Source organism: Cololabis saira, chromosome 17 (genome assembly GCF_033807715.1).
Source record: "Cololabis saira isolate AMF1-May2022 chromosome 17, fColSai1.1, whole genome shotgun sequence".
Lineage (NCBI taxonomy): Eukaryota > Metazoa > Chordata > Actinopteri > Beloniformes > Belonidae > Cololabis > Cololabis saira.
This window is the reverse complement of record NC_084603.1, coordinates 41,203,882-41,226,414: the sequence shown is the minus strand read 5'-3', so window position 1 is coordinate 41,226,414 and position 22,533 is coordinate 41,203,882. Positions and strand designations below refer to the sequence as shown.

General features: G+C 44.8%; 1 protein-coding gene across 1 annotated transcript; it reads right to left on the bottom strand.

Annotated features, from left to right (window-relative positions):
* Positions 1 to 704: 704 nt before the first annotated feature.
* LOC133463328 (core histone macro-H2A.2) lies at positions 705 to 18,742 on the bottom strand. The gene is made up of 9 exons (XM_061744813.1): positions 18,556 to 18,742; positions 15,618 to 15,795; positions 12,707 to 12,813; positions 8,579 to 8,776; positions 8,212 to 8,316; positions 8,041 to 8,140; positions 7,021 to 7,110; positions 6,431 to 6,605; positions 705 to 1,177 (listed from the first exon to the last, which is right to left on the bottom strand). The coding sequence occupies exons 2-9, from the start codon at positions 15,787 to 15,789 to the stop codon at positions 1,012 to 1,014; spliced, it is 1,113 nt and encodes a 370-aa protein (XP_061600797.1). The 5' UTR covers positions 15,790 to 15,795; positions 18,556 to 18,742; the 3' UTR covers positions 705 to 1,011.
* Positions 18,743 to 22,533: the final 3,791 nt, after the last annotated feature.

Here is a 22,533-nt window from a genome sequence, read left to right as displayed (position 1 = left end):
GTGGATCCAGGCAGTCCTTATGCTGGGGCGCAAACTAATCATGTGTGAATGGAAGGCCTCGGAAGCTCCCTCTGTCAGTCTCTGGTCTAGCCAGATCGGTCACTTGGCAGCTTTGGAAAAGCTGACGTTCAGACTTATGAACAATGTAGACCTATATATGTCTAAATGGAATAAGTGGATAACCTATATTGAGAGATTAGACAGAAGTCCAATTCATACATAACCTTGTGTACCATTGCCATATATGTTAACCATCTCAATTTTATTTATTTTATTTTATTATTATTTAATTATCTTTTTTTATTTATTTATTTTTTTAATCTGTTTTATTTTTATTTTTTTTGTTTGTTTTCACATATTCCTAACTTAATTATAATCTTTCTTCATTCTATCTTTCATTGGATTTAGAATTGAGCTGATGTAATTTCCTAAGGGGTTGCTCTTTCTGTTAGTGTGATGTTGATCCTTGCTGTTTGTCTTGATGAAAAATGATAATAAAACTATGAATCTTTAAAAAAAAAAACACTCAGAGCAGTTTATTTCCCGACGTTGCAGGGGGAATCGGGCCAACGGCCCCAGTTCTCACTTCTGAGGGTACGATGCAACATCCGTCCCTGTTTTCCTGGAACCAGCCCGTGTCTGGGATGTCTGCATTAAAACTGCTGCAGACGAACTCGGCTGTAGCAACAGACGAGACTGAGCCGTTTGGTGTAAAACGTTGGTTTATTTCAAAGCAGAATGAGAACCACAGTTATCAGAAACTACAGAGGCCAGGGAAAAAATCTGTTACTCTCTATTTGTACATGGAATGTAAAAACATTTGTGAAACAAGGACAAGAATAGCAAACGGTAAGGACTCTGATGACCTGTTGGAGGACAGTGGAACAAAAATGTGATCAACATTCACAAACACAGTTTCATTCTTCATCAGAAGCCCTACTGCTGCTTCACCTACCTACAACCATCAGCCACAAGCACAGTTAGAAAACAAAGCCCGGCGAGCACCAATCCTCACTTGGTGTCCAGTTTGGCCATTTCCTGAAGGTAGATACCGATGCTCTCGCTGTCGAACAGCACAAAGTAAATGTTTTTCAGAGAGGAGCTGGTGGTCGACACAAAATGGTTGGAGATGGCCTTGAGGATGAGCTGAGCAGCCGTTTGCTTGGGAAACCCATTCCTGAGAGACAGAGAGAGAAAACCTGTTAGAGCAGCGCCGGAGGACTCGGACATGTAGGATCTACAGTCACCAGGTTCTTGCTGAGACAGGTTGTTGAGACGTACATGGAGTACTGGAGTTGAGGGGGATGAGGGGGGATGAGGGGGGATAGCATCCCCCCCTGAAATAAAAACGGTCCAAATCATCCCCCCTGTAAAACTGCCACCCACCCCCCCCTTTCCATCCCTTATGTCATTTCATCAATGAATGTGGTTTTACTGCTATTTCAACATTTACAGTCATCACCAGAAAAATGTGACAATTTTCACCTGTTTCAGGTAAATTTTCACTTGAAATAAGTAGAAAAATCTGCCAGTGGGACAAGATTTATCTTCTCATTACAAGCAAAAAAATCTTGTTCCACTGGCAGATTTTTCTACTTATTTTAAGTGAAAATCTACTTGAAACAGGTGAAAATTGTTGTTTTTTCCAGTGATGAGTCTTGTTTTAAGTGTAATGAGATTTTTTTTACTAAAATGAGACATTTTAACTAGAAATAAGACAAATATTCTTGTTAAGATTGTGAGTTTTTGCAGTGATCCATGTTACTTATCCTGTGAAGGACAGAGTCATATTGATAAGTTCAGAAAAGTGTTTTTTATTGTTGTGTTTTGATGTATTTGATGTAAGCCCAGTGGATATTTAAAGCTTACAGAAGGCTGCATTTAACTGCTGCTACCGAATGTAGTTTTTCTGCTGCCATTGTCTCCTGTCTTGTCGTTGTGACTCCGTTTGTAGCGAGTGACAGATGCAGTCGCGCGTCTACACTATCAGGGTGTGACTTTTATTGACACGATTGAATAAACGGGGCGGCAGTAGCTCAGGTGGTAGAGCGGGTCGTCCAATGATCCGAAGGTCGGCGGTTCGAATCCCGCTCTGTCCCAGTTTGCTGTCGTAGTGTCCTTGGGCAAGACACCTTACCCACCTTGCCCCGTGTGAATGTGTATGAATGTTGGTGGTGGTCGTAGGGGCCGTTAGGCGCGATATGGCAGCCACGCTTCCATCAGTCTGCCCCAGGGCAGCTGTGGCTACAAATTGTAGTTTACCACCACTGGAGAGAATGTGTATGAATGAATAATGATTTCTGTAAAGCGCTCTGGGTGCCTTGAAGGGCGCTATATAAATCCAAGTCATTATTATTATTATTAAACCCAGTATGGGATGGGAAGGCTTGAAAAATTAAAAGTCAGACACATTTTATGAGTGCACAGATGTGATAATTACTTTTTATTACGTAATTTATGTGTACTGTGTCTATATTTTTTCCCCTATTGACAAGCCGCCACTGCTAGTGACCAGTGATCTCCAACCTTTTCTGAACCAGGACCGGTTTAATGTCTGACTATATTTTCACAGCCCAATCTAAAGGTGTAGCTGAAAGATCGCCATTAAAAACTATTGTATTTTCTCTACTATTATTGTAATAATAATAATAATAATAATAATAATAATAATAATAATAATAATAAAACAATGTAATTTTCGAAAAAATAAAATAAAAATGGAAATTGTAAATTACCTTTAATATGACTATTTCTATCAATGTGTTTTAATGTTTGTTTTCTCATTAATGTTATTTAAAGCCAGGCTTTTATTTTATTTGTAGCAGTAGAAAGTGTGTCTGAAAGACTAAACTAGTGTCAGGAATGCTAAAGTGGAGCCTAACTGACACAAAAAGCTCCTGCTGATGAGGATTAGTTTTCTTTGCAAATTTTATGTCGTATTTATGTCCATATTGAGTTTGGTTGCCATGGTTACTCATGTATTGTGGTTGGCGGTAGCTGTTACTACCGAGCAGCAGCTGTGTCGGTCTGTATTTAAGTTAAATGAAACTTATATGAATGTAGAAAGACTAACTCTATTTTATTCCTTTATAGCTCTTACGGTGTGTTTGCAGTGTATTTACATCCAAGGAATAAAAATATTGTGAACCATCAGTTTGAGAGTCAACCATCATCAGTCGAGGCTACAGAAATTATTTTTTCTGTCTGTGCGGCCCGGTACCAAATGACCCACGGCCCGGTACCGGGCCGGGGCCCGGGGGTTGGAGACCACTGATGTAGAGGGCAGCAGCAGCTCTTCAGCTGATCTGAACCAGAACGGGTTAAAGAGGGAGGGCAGAACCCGTCCGTCTCTCATGGCAACAGGCTGACTGCTCTGTTTACCTTGGTGCTTCAACACCGACCAGAGACCTGCAACCTGCACACCACCAACACTTCTGTAGTGACCTTCATTTAAATATATATAATAGTTCAATTAACTGCCACAGCATCTATTGTGATGTGAACCTTAACTGAGTGGTGCGGCTGCTGTAACCAGGCATCAGAACGGCTTGTCCTAAAAAAAGAGGAAAATTCTCGACGTGGACGAGTGAGGGCGCAATTTTGAAAAAAAGACTCAAAATGGTGCATTCTGGTGGTCTCAAAGCTCCATAATCACATCTTTTATCAATGCAAGAATACACACAAAAAATCTGAATTTTTGCAAAGAATGATGCATTTTGATAACATAATAACACGCATTCATCATCATGGGTAATTCTTCATGCATGAATAAATCTTGAAATGAAGATAATTATATCTTAAACTTCTACAATGGCCAGAATCCCCCTTTCCCACCGAAAAAACTAGGGATGCACCGAAATGAAAATTGGAGGCCGTACCTGAAGCTGAATAAAATTTAAAGACTTGGCTGAATACCGAGTACCGAATAGCCTACGGAATGCGGTTGTTCACAGTTTTTCATTTATTTTGCCATTTTTTTCACAATTGCATAGATAATAACAACAAAAACAGTAAACTAATGAGTTGAGCCACTGTCAAGCAGCTGGCGATGCGGTTGCTTAAATTGACCAAAAGGTGGCTCTCTAACATCACAGTTTGTGTGATGTGCGTGACTCTGACGCTGGTTAGTAATTAAGGAGTTAAAACTCACTCGCCACCCAGGGGACTCAGTAGCCAGCAGAAACAGCAGTAGGAGCATTTATTACATTTATTAACTGTAGTACCGCTATTATGAGAGGTTATTTCTCACAGTATTAGCCTAAAGGGACTTAAGGCTGATTTATGGTCCCGCGTTACACCAACGCAGAGCTTACGGCGTAGGTTACGCAGCAGTACGCACCGTACGGCCGCGTACCCTACGCCATAGGCTCTGCGTCGATTTAACGCAGAACCATAATTCAGGCTTCACTCACTGCTGCAACGTGTTGCCTCCAGTCATTTCAATGAGAAGCGCACCGCAAAACACTGCATTGCATATTCAGCGCCGCACAGAGGCTCCCAAATGGAAATGATTTTTGATTTCTGAATGAATGGATAGATACGTCGCTTATTTTTTGCATATTATTTTTTTCTTTTCTGGCCTGGCGCATCGCGTTTTCGAGTCCGTTGTTTGGGGAATTCTTGTTTTTTTTCCCCCGTTCCGCGGAAACCGCGGAAATTTTTTGCTGAGACCAAAATCCGCGGAATTCCACGGATCCGCTGAAGATTCTGATGCCTGTGTAACAAGCCTTGATGTCCGGGAGGAAATGGTTTGGTCTGTGTTTGAGGGGCTGATCTTCTGACCGGAGCCACCGGCGTCCGTGTCCTGGCTGGACTACGACCACGTGGTTGGACACGGCCGTGTCCAGTACCGGAACATACCAGAGCCGGGCCTGAGGGGGGGATAGGACCGGGCCCTCTGGACCCCGGAGTCTCTCGTCATTCATCCCCGGGGAGGAATCTCTGCTAACAACGCCAGGTTCATCTCCCACCGGAGCAGGATTAGGGCCAACTAAACATGAGTCTAGCTCGGGCAATTTGGCTTTTTCATGCTCCCTTTTTTTCTTTTTCTTTGCGTTTTAACTCCCGCTCATGTTTAGGTTCATGTTTAGGCTGTAAGATTACTGCTCTGTTGACAAGTGATCCATGATGACGTTGATAGACGGCTGTTGATGACCAACCATTTTACCCAAAATACATTTGGAGATTCACTTGCAATTTTTGTTTTACTGTAAACTGAAGGAAGCTCAGAGCTTTCCTGTCCCAAGATGATCATCCCCTGTACAGCTTTTTTTCGAGAAGTAGCAGAGGTAGAAGCTTCTTTTGCCCAGATGCTCCACAGAGAGATTTAGGAAGTCCTTTGTTCCTGCAGCAACCAGACCTTTTAACTTGGACTGCTGATGTCATGTCTTGCTGCTATACTAATTAATATATATTATTATATTAATCCTTGTACTGCACATTGCACTTTAAACTGCAGCCACTCTTTTAGACTGTCATAACTTGCTGCCATATTCTCTTGTACAGTGCTTTTAATTGAAGCTATATTCTTAGCCGTTTAATTTGCTGCTATACTTGTCTTGCACATTGCACTTTTACTTTTAAATTGATTTGTATTCTTTTTCTTTTATCTCCCTTTTTTGGGGGTTCATTTTCTGGTTATTGTTTTGTTGTATTGATCCACTGCTGTCCCTAGGTGGAGACATTGTTAATGTGTATTGATTGTTTTATGTTGTATTGTTGTGGCCATGGTGGCAATGAAGTTTCCCCTTTGGGGATTATTAAAGTTGAATCCTATCCTATCCTATCCTATCCTATGCTTGTGAAACTCTCAGCTCAACCTATTATACAATGCTCTATACTTAATATGAACCAAGTGGTGCCACAAAAAAAAGAAGAAGAAATCTCACGGCGGGGGCTGCTGCCTCAGGGGCCCCATTGGGCCCCGGGCTGGGGGAGTACGGCTGATGTAAATCAGGGACTATAATGACACTAGTCAGTTTATCTGTAGTGATTAGTCTGTTTTAGATTGGGCGGAGTGATACGCCACAGTACGGCACTAGGTGCTGTGTTGATGTTCTAAAATCCTACACTGTTGAGGGACATTAAAGTACACTGGAACTCAGCAGAAGTTTCCCCGTGTTTATCCTACTCACCACCCCAAAAAGGTTTAATTTAATAAGGTAAGGCTTAACTCTACACCAGCCTTACATAAGTAAAAGTTCAGAGCTCAAAACCCTGCAAGAGTCCCGTGATCGGGACCAAAACGGTACTAGTTTCTTCTGAGCGGAGGAAGATTTTGGTCCACAGGTCGAGGTTAGATGCAAGTTACTGTGGGTGGGGGTGTGGGTGAGGGTGAGAGTGTGGGTGAGAGTGTGGGTGCAGGTGTGGGTGGGTGGGGGTGGAGGTGTGGGTGGGTGGGGGTGGAGGTGTGGGTGGGGGTGGAGCTCACCGTCCGGCCGGAAAGGACGGGAACGCCACAGACTTGAGCTTCTTCTCCTCCGCCGCTGAGAGGCAGTTCTTCACCGTCTTCTCCAGCTGGTCCTCGCACTTCTCCGAGCCCCACTGGGGGATGTTGCAGTGGATGACGAAGCGGGCGGCCATGCCGCTGGCCTGGCTCACCGCCACTGCAGGACACACACACACACACACACACACACACACACACACACACACACACACACACACACACACACACACACACACACACACACACACACACACACACACACACACACACACACACACACACACACACACACACACACACACACACACACACACACACACACACACACACACACACCCCAGTGTTCAGGCTCTCATACCAGCCTCAGGGGAACTAAGCGCTGCCTTCACACTCTTCTGCCTAACAGCGTGATGAATTGATCAAAGTGGGTCTTGGTGTTAGCAAACTCCTGACCCTCGGGTGACCCCCGGGGTGACCCTGGGGTCACCCTTGCTGACCCCCGGGGTGACCCTGGGGTCACCCTCGCTGACCCCCGGGGTGACCCTGGGGTCACCCTCGCTGACCCCTCGTACCTGACGCCACGTCCAGAGGCCCCTGGGCTTTCCGCAGCTCCTTCACTCCGTCCAGGAACTCTCGGCCTCCAGCCTTCTCCAGCGCCACGCCTGAAAGAACAAGGTGAGTGTGATGAGAGCCAGCGGCCGCGGGACATCCAACCTAACATCCAACCTAACATCCAGCCAAACATCCATCCAAACATCCATCCAAACTAACATCCAACCTAACATCCAACCAAACATCCATCCTAACATCCATCCAAACATCCATCCAAACATCCATCCAAACTAACATCCAACCTAACATCCAACCAAACATCCATCCTAACATCCATCCAAACATCCATCCAATCATCCATCCAAACTCACATCCAGCCAATCATCCATCCTAACATCCAGCCAAACTAACATCCATCCAAGCATCCATCCATCCATCCATCCAAGCATCCATCCATCCATCCATCCATCCATCCATCCATCCATCCAAACTCACATCCAGCCAATCATCCATCCTAACATCCAGCCAAACTAACATCCATCCAAACATCCATCCAAACATCCATCCAATCATCCAGCCAAACATCCAGCCAAACTAACATCCATCCAAGCATCCATCCATCCATCCAAGCATCCATCCATCCATCCAAGCATCCAAGCATCCATCCACCCATCCATCCATCCATCCATCCATCCATCCATCCAAGCATCCATCCATCCGTCCATCCATCCAAGCATCCATCCGTCCGTCCATCCATCCATCCATCCATCCATCCAAGCATCCATCCATCCATCCAAGCATCCATCCATCCATCCATCCATCCATCCAAGCATCCATCCATCCATCCATCCAAGCATCCATCCATCCATCCATCCATCCATCCAAGCATCCATCCATCCATCCATCCATCCATCCATCCATCCATCCATCCAAGCATCCATCCATCCATCCATCCAAGCATCCATCCATCCAAGCATCCATCCATCCATCCAAGCATCCATCCATCCAAACCCCCATCCCACAGCCAGCGGTCTCCTCACCCACGCCGTCCTTCAGGTCCATCTCTGCGTTGGTGGGGTTGATGATTCCCTCCACCTTGATGGATCCGATCTTGCTGATCTCACTCTCTGTTAGTGAAAGCTGTTGGTTCACAAAGACATGAGCGGCTGCTCCAGTGGCCGGTGCTGTCATTAGAACTGAACGTGTGCTACCTTCTGTCCCAGGAACAGGCTCTTGGCCGACAGGATGGTGAACCCGTCTCCAGGTCCGTCTTCCATCGAGGAGTTGGGGGCCGAGTCTTTGTTGTTGTCCGTCCCCTGTGACAAGAAACGCTTTATTTACCACTCCTGGGACGTACATGTGACAGAAATCCCACGTGTTGACGTCTCTAACAGGTGAAACTAAAGAAATTATTCATATTGCTATACAGTAATCCCTGGCTTTTAATGTACACCTGCCAGCCAATCAGAATGGAGTATTCACACAGACCGTGGTATAAGGAGTAATAATGTGTGGTACCGTGTTTGTGTTGATGTAAACGCCTGGAAGGTGAGAAGGCCTCACACTCGTCAGACTCACCTTTGGCCTGCGGCCTCGCTTGCCTTTAACCTTTTTGAAGGACTTGACGGGCTTCTTGCTTTTGGAGCGCTCCTCCTGCTTCTCGGGGACGGACGCCTGGCTGTCCACCTTGACCCGGCTGCCTCTCTTCTTGGAGAGGAGCTCTGGGTGGATCCGAGGCAGAACCCCTCCGTTTGAGATGGTCACCCCCCTCAGGAGCTGAAACAGAGGACGTCATAGCAACCAATACCATGACCAATACACGCCCAGTAGCTCTGAACCGAATGTTTCACCCCTTCAATGTTTCTGTGCTCTAAAACAGACAAGTGGATGGAAGTGAATGCTGTTGCTTGTTGTGCTGGTCTGCCCCCTCCTTCTCTCTCCTTTCTCAGTTATTAATTCTCATCACCATCATTGTTTTCCATTGTTCTTGTAGTTTGTCGTGCTGCTCTACATCTGCTTGTACAGTTTCTCTGCAGTGCACTAGCTAGCGTTGTGTCTCTCCTTTATGTTCTTCATTCTCTCTGTCTGTTCTCTCTTTTCCTGCTCTTCCCAGTCTGGTCTTCAGCAGGAGGGTCCCCCCTTATGATCCAGGTCCTGGTCCAGGTTTCTACCCCCTTATGATCCAGGTCCTGGTCCAGGTTTCTACCCCCTTATGATCCAGGTCCTGGTCCAGGTTTCTCCTTATGATCCAGGTCCTGGTCCAGGTTTCTTCCCTCCTAAAGGGGAGTTTTTCTTGCCACTGTTTGGCTTAAGGTTTTTCTCCCACTAAGGGAGTTTTTACCTGCCATTGTTTATGTAATAATTGCTCGGGGGTTCATGTTCATGTTCTGGGTCTCTGGAAAGATCCTAGAGACAACTTTGTTGTAATAGACGCTATACAAATAAAATTGAATTGAATTCCAGTTACAGACGTAGACAGCAGACACTCGTTTAGATGAACTAACTGAAAGTCAAATTGTTGCCTTAATCCGACGGATATCGAACTTTTAAAAGCCATGTATACACCTTAGCCGGGCTGTAGTCGAACCCAACTGAAGCTCTTGAGATTGAGCTATTAGTGCCAGATAACGGGTCCTAATTCAAGTTATTCCGGCATGTATACGTAACCCATGCTTAGCCAAGCTATTCAATTCATTTCATTTAAATTTTATTTATATAGCGTCTATTACAACAAAAGTTGTCTCTAGACGCTTTCCAGAGATCCAGAACATAAACCCCCGAGCAATTATTACATAAACAGTGGCAAGAAAAAACTCCCCTTTAGGAGGGAAGAAACCTGGACCAGGACCTGGATCATAAGGGGGGACCCTCCTGCCGAGGGCCAGACTGAGGGAATCGGGGACGTCAACAGCACAGCAGGCAGGTGGAAGCAGCAGGGGGATGACCGGAGGGGGGGGGGGGGCAGGCACAGGCAGGTGGAAGCAGCAGCGGGATGACCGGAGGGGGGAGGGGGTTGCGCAGGCAGGTGGAAGCAGCAACGGGATGACCGGGGAGGGGAGGGTTGGGGGGGGCGCAGGCAGGTGGAAGCAGCAACGGGATGACCGGGGGGGGGGCCGCAGGCAGGTGGAAGCAGCAGCAGGATGACCAGAGGGGGAGGACCGCAGGCCAGCACGCAGCTCCTGAAGCTCCGGCCTGCAAACATACACAAAAGAGAAAAAAAAGGGGGCCAGCACAAGAAACTACAGGAGCGATGGACAAAAACAATAGCTACGAGATACTTAAATTATACTTAATAAATAAAATGGAAATGGAGAAAGAGGAAGGGAAGAAGAGAGGAGAAGAAGGGTGAGAGGTTTGAAGATACAAACGCATGAACTAGTTTTTCTGCATCACTCTGCGAGAGGATTTTCCTAATCTTTGCGATATTACGGAGATGGAAAAATGCTATTTTACAAACCTGATTAACATATGGTTTAAACGACAAATCCTGATCGAAAACAACACCAAGGTTTCTCACAGTTGCACTGGAAGCCATCGCAACACCATCTAATCCCTTCCTAAGATGCTCTGGACCAAGAATGATAACCTCGGTTTTATCTGACTTTAGAAGCAAGAAATTTACGGATAAGGTCCAGTCTTTGATGTCCCTAAGACATGCCTGAAGTTTAACCAACGGTTCTGTCTCATCCGGCTTCATAGACAAATAGAACTGCGTATCATCAGCATAACAATGAAAGTGTATGCCGTGATTCTGGATTATACTTCCCAACGGCTGCATGTATAAACTGAACAAGATTGGCCCTAGCACTGAACCCTGCGGAACACCATAACAGACCCTTGACTGTTCTGAAGAAACCTCATGTACATGAACAAACTGGAACCTATCAGATAGATATGATTTAAACCAACGTAGAGCTGTCCCTTTAATCCCAACAACATGCAGTAAAATGCCATGATCAACAGTGTCAAAAGCAGCACTGAGGTCCAGTAGAACCAATATGGACACTAATCCCTTATCTGAGGTCCAGTAGAACCAGTATAAGCACTAATCCCTTATCTGAGGCCATAAGAAGCATAAGAAGCGGTGCTGAAGTTTGCAGTCATTCGTGACTTCAAACTTCAAACAGATCATTTCTATACAAAGTCACATAACTGGCTTGAAACTGCCTTTTCCAGAATTTTAGATACAAATGGAAGGTTGGAAATTGGTCTATAATTAGCTAAGGTGTCTGGGTCAAGAGAAGGTTTTTTAAGTAAAGGTTTAATTACTGCAACTTTGAAAACCTGTGGTACATATCCTAAGTTTAGGGATAGGTTGATTTGGTCCAGTATTGTCGTGCCAATAAGAGAAAACATTTTCGAATAGTCGAGTCGAGATGGGGTCTAACATACATGTGGTTGACTTAGCTCTATCGATGAGTGAGGTCAGCTCAGGGAGGTCTATAGGATCAAAACAGTCTAGAGTCAAGTCAGAGCCTAGGGAAGTCGCTAAAGCTGAAGAAACACCTACAACTGGCTGGTGGGGAAAATCGGTTAGACACATGAAGCGGGTGGTGGTGTTCCGTGCGCCCTTTAGGACTACGCTTCCTCCTAACCGTCACCCAGCCGCCCTGCCTGGCCGGCTGCTCGGGAGCTGCAGGGGAGCGGCTAACAGCAGCTGCTACAGGCCGGTCCGCCGCTAACTTAGCCTGGCTAGCTGACGAGTCTATCGGACTATGGTCTAGTTGGCGGAACCGGACCTCTAACTGACTGAGCCTCGCACTTACCGTCTTCGCTAAAGGAGGCAGAGGAATAACTAAACATTTCACACACTGAGCAGCAAAGAGGTGAAACGGTGGGAGAAGGGGAGGCCATGCTAAGAGGCTAACAGAGGCTAACAGACAGAGAATGTATCGGTGATTGGTGACAATGAAAGTTGTGGAAGAGAAAAATGTGCGAGTGTTGAAATAAAGACAGAAATGTACCAGATATGGTACTATTTTACCAGAAAACAATCTAAGTTTAGACAAAAAAGTCGGGAGAGATCAGAGCCTGCAAACGCCGTGCAACGGCAACAGACCGCAACACCAGGAAGTGACGCGATGCGTGACGCAATACGTTACCCAATCAGCCTCAGCTTAGTGTTTGCAGGTGCCATGTGTCTTTTGGTTTGACCTCCAATGTAAGTAGTTTCTTTATATTCTTTTAGTTAAAGTGTCTCTGACATGAAGAATGGATAGATTTGATCCAATTAGTTAAATGTTATTGAGAATCATGTTTTTGGTTATTGGAGATAATTGTGGTCATTTAATATGTATTCAACATGCTTTAAAGAGGGAATTCATGATTTATTTGTCAAGATAATGTAATTTGTTCTTTCTTTATTTTAGAACCATGGCAATCATCCTGGAAGTTCACAAAATCAACATTCACCTCGTGAATTTAAATAAACTGGATGATTGATTGATTGCAATCTGTTTCCTGGTGGTTGTGGCTCCAGTCAGAACATTCATTCACTACAATGCAGATATGGGAATTATAATGGAGTTAAGCTCCTATGGTTAACTCCCTGAACACTTTCTCACAACAACTTTGTTGCAGTAAGTCACAGCTACAGTATAATACACCTTCACTGTTGTATGTGACTCAATGACATTTTATCATGTTTAAAAATCCGATGAAAATCCAGGGAACCCTTTTCTTCCTTTGGGTTTCAGGCTACGTTACCTGATTGAGCTCCTCGTCGTTGGCCACCGCCAGCTTGATGTGTCTGGGAGTTATTCTACCTTTCTTGTTGTCTCGTGCTGCGTTTCCTGCCAGCTCCAGAATCTCAGCTTAACGGAGAGAAAACAGAGAGAAATACATTCAGACTTAGTGCGTTGCGTCGTTTAAGGAGATTTAGTTTCCTCTGGGTGACTCGCACCACATCCTGCACAACCTTTCACAAGTCATAAATATGGCATCAGACCCTCCTGTGAGGAACATCTGTTTCTGGAGCACTACGATGTACATAATTACAGCACGTAAGATTCAGTAACTTTTTATTTTCTTTTTGCTAACAAGGTCCAGAAATGAGTACAAAGACAGAAGTACCGTGAACACGTCCAACCACAGCTACGCTACTGCTAAGTACACATGCAGGTTTCATTTGGTTGGTTTAAAGCAACTTTGAATGAAATAGGTAAAATCAGATAGTGATTAGATGCTCTGTAGAACGATCAGGATAACTGGGATCATCTCCTGGTCTGTGTCCATGGTAACGTCTCATCTACAAACTCTGGTGAATGTGTGTGGATCTGCTTCCAGGAAGAAAGCTAAGGTAACTTTGTGGAATGGTCTTGATGAAGAAATCAAACGAAGCACTAACTCTATACAGTTTAAAAACACATACAAGAAAACGGGATCCCGGCACAGTGCATCCGAGTGATCGCAGCGGCTTCGTGGAAATCGACGCAGAACCTACGGCGTAGGGTACGTGTCGATGCGCATTTACGCCGTAGGCTCTGCATCGGTGTAACGCAGAACCATAAATCAGCCTAAAGGCTTGGCTGCGCGTGTCGCGCTAAGCGGCTCCTCGGCTCTCCACAGAGCCGTTCGCGTCGTGCGAGGAGGAGAAAACATCCCCTCCCGTCTTTACTAAACCGGTTAGCTTTGAAAAGAGTCCGCCGCACGTAGCAACCGCGCAGATGAGCTCACGGCGCAAACAGGCCGAGTTTGGGAAAGTTAAAGTAAAGTTAAAGCGGGGTGGAAGTGAGCGGCGGTCCCGGACAGCAGCGCCGACACCAGCAGCTGGTCGGGGGCCAATGATAATGCACACACGACAGCACGTGACTGACGTGTGTAACAGGGTGCGCTTGTTTTATGTCTCAGAGAAGGAGAGACGAGACGAGAGAGTGAGAAAAGCCTGTCATTTAATGCCCGCGGCTAAAAGCAAAATGCGTGAAAATTTATACTCGAATATGCACGATAGAGTCATTTTGTACATCGCACAGAGTAGAAGCCGAGATACATCGGCTATACTCGATATATCGCCCAGCCCTAGCTGAGAGACCAGTTAATCAATTCCATGATTGTAGAATTTCGGAGCAGTGAAAAAGAGAGGTTCTGAGGACAAAACAAGACAAAAAACAGCAGCAGGGCAGATAGGGAGGCAGGCAGAGGGAGCAGAAAAGCGTCCGCCTTCACGAGAGCCGGTTATTTTTTATATTTTCTTTGGCATATGATATTGTGAGGAATGGACAGGACTAAATAAGCGTTCTGCTTCCTCCTGTTCCCTCTCCAACACATTATTTTGCTGTTGTTATTTATTTATGGATGAGACTGTTACATTGTTGTTTTTTTTTATATATATTTTGACGCTTTTAATTTGATGGTGATTTGTTGTTGTTCAAGTCAACAATAAACAATAAAATAAAGTATTTTTGACTGCCTTTGGTTAGTCAGCCTTTTCGTATTGAGCAGCTCATACCTGGAACACTATACCCACAGGAACTAAGGATCACATCTCCTTATTCCTTCTCTAAAAACACAAAACAGTGGTTACTTGATAATCAAACATGCTGTCATAATCTGGTATGGGGTCAGGTTATTGTTTTTACTACCCGTTTGTGCTTATATGCTTTTGTGTGAGCTAATGTCCGCTGCTGCTTCCACCTGCCTGCGTGGATGTCTGCTGCGTGGATGTCCGCTGCTGCTTCCACCTGCCTGCGTGGATGTCTGCTGCGTGGATGTCTGCTGTGTGGATGTCTGCTGCTGCTTCCACCTGCCTGCATGGATGTCTGCTGCTGCTTCCACCTGCCTGCGTGGATGTCTGCTGCGTGGATGTCTGCTGTGTGGATGTCTGCTGCTGCTTCCACCTGCCTGTGTGGATGTCTGCTGTGTGGATGTCTGCTGCTGCTTCCACCTGCCTGTGTGGATGTCTGCTGTGTGGATGTCTGCTGCTGCTTCCACCTGCCTGCGTGGATGTCTGCTGTGTGAATGTCTGCTGCTGCTTCCACCTGCCTGCGTGGATGTCTGCTGCTTGGATGTCTGCTGTGTGGATGTCTGCTGCTGCTTCTACCTGCCTGTGTGGATGTCTGCTGTGCTGCTGACGTCCCCGACCCCCCAGTCTGTTCTTCAGCAGGAGGGTCCCCCCTTATGATCCAGGTCCAGGTTTCTTCCCTCCTAAAGGGGAGTTTTTCTTGCCACTGTTTGGCTTAAGGCTTTTCTCCCACTATGGGAGTTTTTACCTGCCATTGTTTATGTAATAATTGCTCGGGGGTTTATGTTCATGTTCTGGGTCTCTGGAAAGATCCTAGAGACAACTTTTGATGTATTAGACGCTATATAAATAAAATTGAATTTAATTAATGTGTTTGTGTTTTCTTGTTCTTCATTTATGTTGTTTGTCATTATTCAGAGTTATGTCATGGTTTTACTAATTGTTTGTACTCTGTGCTCTAGTGTTTTAGTGTGTTCACTTTCAATGTTTTTTTATATATGCCATCAACCTGCCAGGGACTGCAGATGTAAATTAGCCTGTATGGCTAAATCTGGCACATTTAGATGATGGACTCAAGTGCTCATGTTAATTCATGTGCGTTGTCCCTTTCTAAATAAATAAATGAAATGAAATGCGAGTGTGCGTGGTGGTTCCTACCTGCCAGGTACTCGATGACGGCCGCCATGTAGACGGGCGCCCCCATGCCGATGCGGTACTTGTGCGTCCCCGTCCGCAGGTACCTCATCATCCTCCCCACGGGGAAGATGACGCCCGCCCGGGACGACCGGGACAGCTTGGTGGCCTTCTTCTTCCCTCCTCGGGCTGACATCTTGCTCTAGACACATGTGACCAAAGTCAGTCCATCACAAAACTGACACGTGATTTTATTTCCAAACCGTAATTCTTTTCTTGTTTTTATTTCACTAAAGCTCCCGATCTTGTGCTACAGAAGAGTATTAGGGCCAGACAGGAGAAAAATAAAAATATTTTAGAGGAAGATTTTTTTTATTATGCACTTCGAAAAAAAGGCGAAATGTCGAGAAAAAAGTTAAAGTTCAGAATACAAGAATTGGCTTTACGATATTAATTTGAAACACATATCCAAGGATCTAACGATGTACAGGATTGTCTCAGAAAATTAGAATATTGTCAATTGTCAACTGAAATATTGCAAGCCTTTTATTATTTTAATATTGCTGATTATGGCTTACAGTTTAAGATTAAGATTCCCAGAATATTCTAATTTTTTGAGATAGGATATTTGAGTTTTCTTAAGCTGTAAGCCATGATCATCAACATTAAAATAATAAAAGGCTTGTAATATTTCAGTTGATTTGTAATGAATCCAGAATGTATGACATTTTTGTTTTTGTAATTGCATTACAGAAAATCACAATATTCTAATTTTCTGAGACAGTCCTGTATGTTGCTGTTCAACCTGAAGGCATTCCTCCCACTAGGGGAGTGTTTACTGCCATTGTTTATGTAATAATTGCTGGGGGGTTTATGTTCCTGGTCTCTGGAAAGATCCTAGAGACGTCTTGTTTTGTAATAGATGCAATAATTCAATAAAATTGAATTGAACTGAATATTCAACACATCAAAGCACATAAATAAAAAAATAAATTGTCAGCAAGAACCAGCAAGCCTTAGTTTAACCCTCCTGTTGTCCTCGGGTCACAATGACCCGCCACTGTGTTAAAAAACTACTCAAAATCCTTAAAACGATATTTTTTTAACTTGAAATGTAACTTCCCCAGCTAAGGCGAGTAAGAGGAAGAGATGTGAGTTCTTCCCTCAAAAGAAGGACTATACTGTGTCCTGCAGGTGTAATAAATATCTGCAAAAGGCTGTGCACTTGCATACTGCCCTATACGTGCTAATTAGTTGAATGGGATATGTTATATTCAGGGGTGCACACAAGCCGGGACTCGAGGGCTAGTCTACTGCACGTTTTAGATGTTTCCTGCCTCAACACAACCCTGATAGACAAGGCTGTGTCACCAACAGACATGATGACATGTTGATGACGACCAGTGATTAGAATCAGGTGTGTTGAAGACAGGGAAACATCTAAAACATGCAGTAGACTAGCCCTCGAGTACCGGCTTGTGTGCACCCCTGGTTATATTTGATATTTTTGTATTGTACATTATCTTAAATTGTTCACTGGCAAAAAAAAAAGAAACTGAGTCATTGGGATGAATAAAAATGCAATCAAAACTCCTTTTTGCACATTTTTTTCTTTACATATAGAAATACAAATGAAGAGGGAAAACTTTGTTTCTTCAAGCAAGATGACATTTGGTGTTTAAAATTCAATTACGGTGCTTATAATGGGGGTTTACTGAAGACCGGTCATTTTGACCCGGAGGACACAGGGTGTATTCAGAAAATGAGGACAATAGGAGGGTTAAGATGATGTGGAGCATCAGTTTTTATTGGAAACTTTCTGAGATCTACGGGACTGTCTCAGAAAATTAGAATATTGTGATAAACTTCTTTATTTTCTGTAATGCAATTAAAAAAAAAAAAATGTCATACATTCTGGATTCATTACAAATCAACTGAAATATTGCAAGCCTTTTATTATTTTAATATTGCTGATTATGGCTTACAGTTTAAGATTAAGATTCCCAGAATATTTTCATTTTTTGAGATAGGATATTTGAGTTTTCTTAAGCTGTAAACCCCCCTGTTGTTTTGTCCCGGTTGTGTTTTTGTTGTCTTTTTTTTTTCCTGTTTTTTTGTAAAGCGACCTTGGGTTTCTTGAAAGGCGCTATACGTTCAAGTCATTATTATTATTATGATCAGCAATATTAAAATAATAAAAGGCTTGCAATATTTCAGTTGATTTGTAATTAATCCAGAATGTATGACATTTGGTTTTTGTAATTGCATTACAGAAAATCACAATACAATTTTCTGAGACAGTTCTGTACAGCCAGTTATTGCAGGTCTCAGGTCTCGGCTCAGGCCTGCAAGCTGCAGCCTGCAAACTGCAAACTGCAGCTTTGCAGTTTGCAGCTTGCAGGCTGCATGCGCGCTCTGCACAAACAACACGTCTGCCCGCAGGCTCGTTGGCAACGGCAACCCGACGTGCGTCAACCATGGGGCGTGAACCCGCAGAAGGCGCACTAGCCCCGCACGGCTAGGAGCGGCCACCATGACAGGACTCGGCCAGCAGAAACGGCAGAAACAGCAGCAGCGTTGACGTCGCGACGCAGAACGCAGCTGCGCCGCTCGGTTCTTCAACCCGCCGGAGCCGCCCGCGCGGGCGGCGTATACATCCATGGCTCCCCCGCGCTGGCGGCTCCCCGCAGGAACCCCGGGACGCGGGGACCCCGGGACGCGTTTGCATGGACAGGAGCGAGGAGCAGCTGCTGGCCGAGTCCTGCTGGTTGGGGGGACTGGGACAGAGACGCTGGGCGGCCGTGTCTCCGCTGTCTCCGCTGCCCCCGCTGTCTCCGCCCCCCACCCCGCCCGTCCTTCAGGTCCGTGCGCGTAGAAAACAAAGCGACCCCTCGATCCGGATATGCACCGATCCAAGGAAAAAATGGATTCAGACAAATCACATAAACATCCAAGTGTTTACCTGTTTTGTCCTCCTTTCGGGCCAAACAGCTCCGGTCCGAGACGCTGTGGCTCGGCTGTGTTTTTGGGGGTCTGTGTTTGTCTGTGAGCGGGGTTCTCTCGCCTCGTAAGCTGGGGAAAAGCCCGACGCGCAGCGGCAGCAGCGACAGGAGCGGCGTCGTGCGGCCGGAGGGCTGGGGGCTGGATCAGCGCTACTGATGCTGAGAGGGGAAAAATTCAGCAGCAGCGCAGGGACAGGGGCCAGGGAGGCGATTCTAGGGTCTGCTGGGGCCCTAGGCACAGACTTCTAGGGGGCCCCTCAAACCAGCGTTCATCACCGTTATGTTATAATAAACTGACATCAACGAAAACTTTATGAAATTTTGTGTTTTATTCCAAATGTTCGCAGTAAAGTATCTGTAAATAACAACACTGTAATAAAAATAACAATTAAGTACTTTAAATAACAATGAATATAAACAGTAAACATAGTATAATAACAATACTGCAATAAAAATTTAAAAAATACTTAAAAAAAAGAATATAAACAGTACAAAATAGTGCTAGTACAAATGCTGACACTATTGTATGTGCTCAAATCAAAATATATATACTTATAGAATAAAATACTTTACATAGCTTAGAAATACAATAAACATAGTACAATAACAATACTGCAATAAAAATAACAATAAAAATACTTTAAGTAACAAAGACTAAACAGCACAAAATAGTGCTAGTACAAATGCTGACACTACTGTATGTGCTCGAATCAAAATCTATATTCATATAAAATATCTAGAATATAACACTGTAGATAGCTTAAAATACAATAAACATAGTACAACAAATGATGTACCCACAGTAGGCCAATGCTCATTAGCACCTTTAAGCACTGATTCTACAAGTGCTGCTTAAGGGGCCTGGCGAGTGCAAATGCTGACACCACATCCTCCAGATCCAAAGACCTTCGCACATTACGCTCCATTGGTTTCTGGTGCATCTTCCAGCTCAGGATATGCAGGAGGTGGAGGGGCCAGTGTCCCACTGGAGGTGGACGTTGACAGAGCTGATATAACAATAAAAAACACTCACTTCACTCACTCACTCATCTTCTTCCGCGTTATCCATTCCCGGGTCGCGGGGGCAGCAGCCTCAGCAGGGATGCCCAGACTTCCTTCACCCCAGACACTTCCTCCAACTCTTCCTCCAGCTCTTCCTCCAGCTCTTCCGAGGGGAGTCCGAGACGTTCCCAGGCCAGCCGAAAGACATAGTCTCTCCAGCGTGTCCTGGGTCTTCCCTGGGGTCTCCTCCTGGAGGGACATGCCTGGAACACCTCCCTAGGGAGGAGGGACATGCCTGGAACACCTCCCTAGGGAGAAGAGACTTGCCTGGAACACCTCCCTAGGGAGGAGGGACATGCCTGGAACACCTCCCTAGGGAGGCGTCCAGGAGGATCCGATACAGATGCCCAAGCCACCTCAGCTGACTCCTCTCAATGTGAAGGAGCAGCGGCTCGACTCCGAGCTCCTCCCGGTTGACCGAACTCCTCACCCTATCTCTAAGGGAGCGTCCAGCCACCCTGCGGAGGAAACTCATCTCTAAGGGAGCGTCCAGCCACCCTGCGGAGGAAACTCATCTCTAAGGGAGCGTCCAGCCACCCTGCAGAAGAAACTCATCTCTAAGGGAGCATCCAGCAACCCTGCGGTGGAAACTCATCTCTACGGGAGCGTCCAGCCACCCTGCGGAGGAAACTCATCTCTAAGGGAGCGTCCAGCCACCCTGTGGAGGAAACTCATCTCGGCCGCTTGTATCCACGATATTGTCCTTTCGGTCACTACCCAAAGTTCATGACCATAGGTGAGGGTAGGTGCGTAGATTGACCGGTAAATCGAGAGCTTCACCTTTCGACTCAGCTCCCTCTTCACCACGACGGTCCGGTACATCGACCGCATAACTGCGGACGCTGCACCGATCCGTCTGTCAATCTCACGCTCCATCGTTCCCTCACTCGTGAACAAGACCCCGAGATACTTGAACTCCTCCACCTGAGGCAGGACTTCTCCACCCACCCGGAGAAGGCACGCCACCCTTTCCTGGTGGAGAACCATGGCCTCGGTTTTGGAGGTGCTGATTCTCATCCCTGCCGCGTCGCACTCGGCCTCAAACCGCCCCAGCACATGCTGAAGGTCCCGGTCTGATGAAGCCAACAGGACAACGTCATCTGCAAAAAGCAGAGATGAAATACTGAGGTTCCCAAACCGGATCCCCTCCGGCCCCTGGCTACGCCTAGAAATCCTGTCCATAAAAATTATGAACAGGACCGGTGACAAAGGGCCCTGCCGGAGTCCAACATGCACCGGGAACAAGTCAATAAAAAACACAACATGCAAAAAAATGGCTAAATGTTACATAAAGAGCGGCGTACTGAATCGTTCATTTAGTATGCAGTATACAGTACATACTGATGCAGTATGTAGCATGTAGTATGTTAGTATCAGATTTCGGATACAGTCAGACACATTTTATGATTGCACAGATGTGATAATTACTTTTTATTACGTAATTTATGTGTACTGTGTCTATATATATATATATTTTTTCCCTGTAATTTGAATGGGGGCGGCGCCCTAGCGCCCCCTATTGACAAGCCGCCACTGAAGAAAAGACAAGACAGTGATGAGTTCAGTTTGTTGAGTGTGTGAAGTGTAGTAGTGTCTGTGAGTGAATTTGTAACGTGTTGTGTTAGAGAAAAAGGAGACATAAGACAAGCAGGTATTTATAAATTGATTAATGATTAAATTAATGATTAAAATTGATGAATGTTTTTTTGTCCTGTGTATAAATTAACTCCTATTCTTACTAGTATGTCAGGAAGTGTGGGGAGCCTACGCTCACCCCCAGCAATCCCCAGGCTGCTGCTCCTTCTCCAAGTACCTGCATGTCAGGCAGAGCCGGGCTAAAGCAGCTCGGTGTAAGCTGCTTATGGAAAACACAGACGGCAGGACGAAGCTTCACGTTGCAGCGCTGCAACTCTGCTCTCAGGCTTCACCACCTTCACCTTTTTTATTTATTTATTTTTTTTAATTTTATTCATATGCACAATGATAAAACAGTAATTATATTAACAATACAAGGACAAATAATTGTGCAGGAGAGGAAAAGAAGCCCGAAGGGCTTATAAAAAATCCTCCCCCTCAATACAAAATCACAAAAACAAATCAATCAATAGAAAAAGAAAAGAAAGGAAAAAAGAAAAGGTAAAAGAAACAAAGAAAAAACACAATAAACACACAAACAAAACATATCCATAAAATGGCAATTTAATTTCAATTAGAATAGCCTATTAATTTTGCCCAGATAAGAGATTCCCCACCAAGCTGGTCCTAAACATTTTTAAGGATGATGCAAACTTAAGAGACCGATCTAAAGAGTTCCAGAGTTGAGGGCCATGAAATCTGATAAAGGATTTGTGACTGGAGGTAAAAGACAAAGAGGGAAATGAAAGTTCTTCCACCTCTAACTGAATAAGAGTGAATATCTGATGATAACAGAAAAAAAATGATGAAAAGTGCCTGAATGTCTTGTTTGGAATGAATGAACTTAAACATAAACAGTTATGTTTGAAACATATTAATGGAAAAAATATATAAATTAAATGAACAATGTATGCAGATGACACTACAGTGTTTGCATCAGCAACAACACCTGCTGATCTAAATGTCATCTTGAACAGAGAGCTAGATATAATCGGGAAATGGGTCTTTCAAAACAAATTGATACTTAATACAAACAAAACAAAATGTATTACATTTGGTTCAAACCATTCTCTCAGGAGAGAGCCAGAACTAAATATATTTATAAAACACCAATCCAGCAAGTGAAGGAAACTAAACTCCTAGGCATCTTTCTTGACAGTAAGCTTTCCTGGTCAAAACACATTGACACTGTTGTAAAAAGAATGTGTAAGGCATTGGCAGTGGTAAGGCGATGCAGAAAA

What these genes read in the sequence shown, in the direction of transcription:
- LOC133463328 (XM_061744813.1), bottom strand. Translation starts at nt 15,789, where the DNA reads ATGTCAGCCCGAGGAGGGAAGAAGAAGGCCACCAAGCTGTCCCGGTCG. An exon ending in CGTCATCGAGTACCTGGCAG is followed by an intron (nt 12,814 to 15,617) that starts GTAGGAACCACC and finishes CTCTCCGTTAAG; the next exon opens with CTGAGATTCTGGAGCTGGCA. An exon ending in CCGTCCTTTCCGGCCGGACG is followed by an intron (nt 1,178 to 6,430) that starts GTGAGCTCCACC and finishes TCTGTCTCTCAG; the next exon opens with GAATGGGTTTCCCAAGCAAA.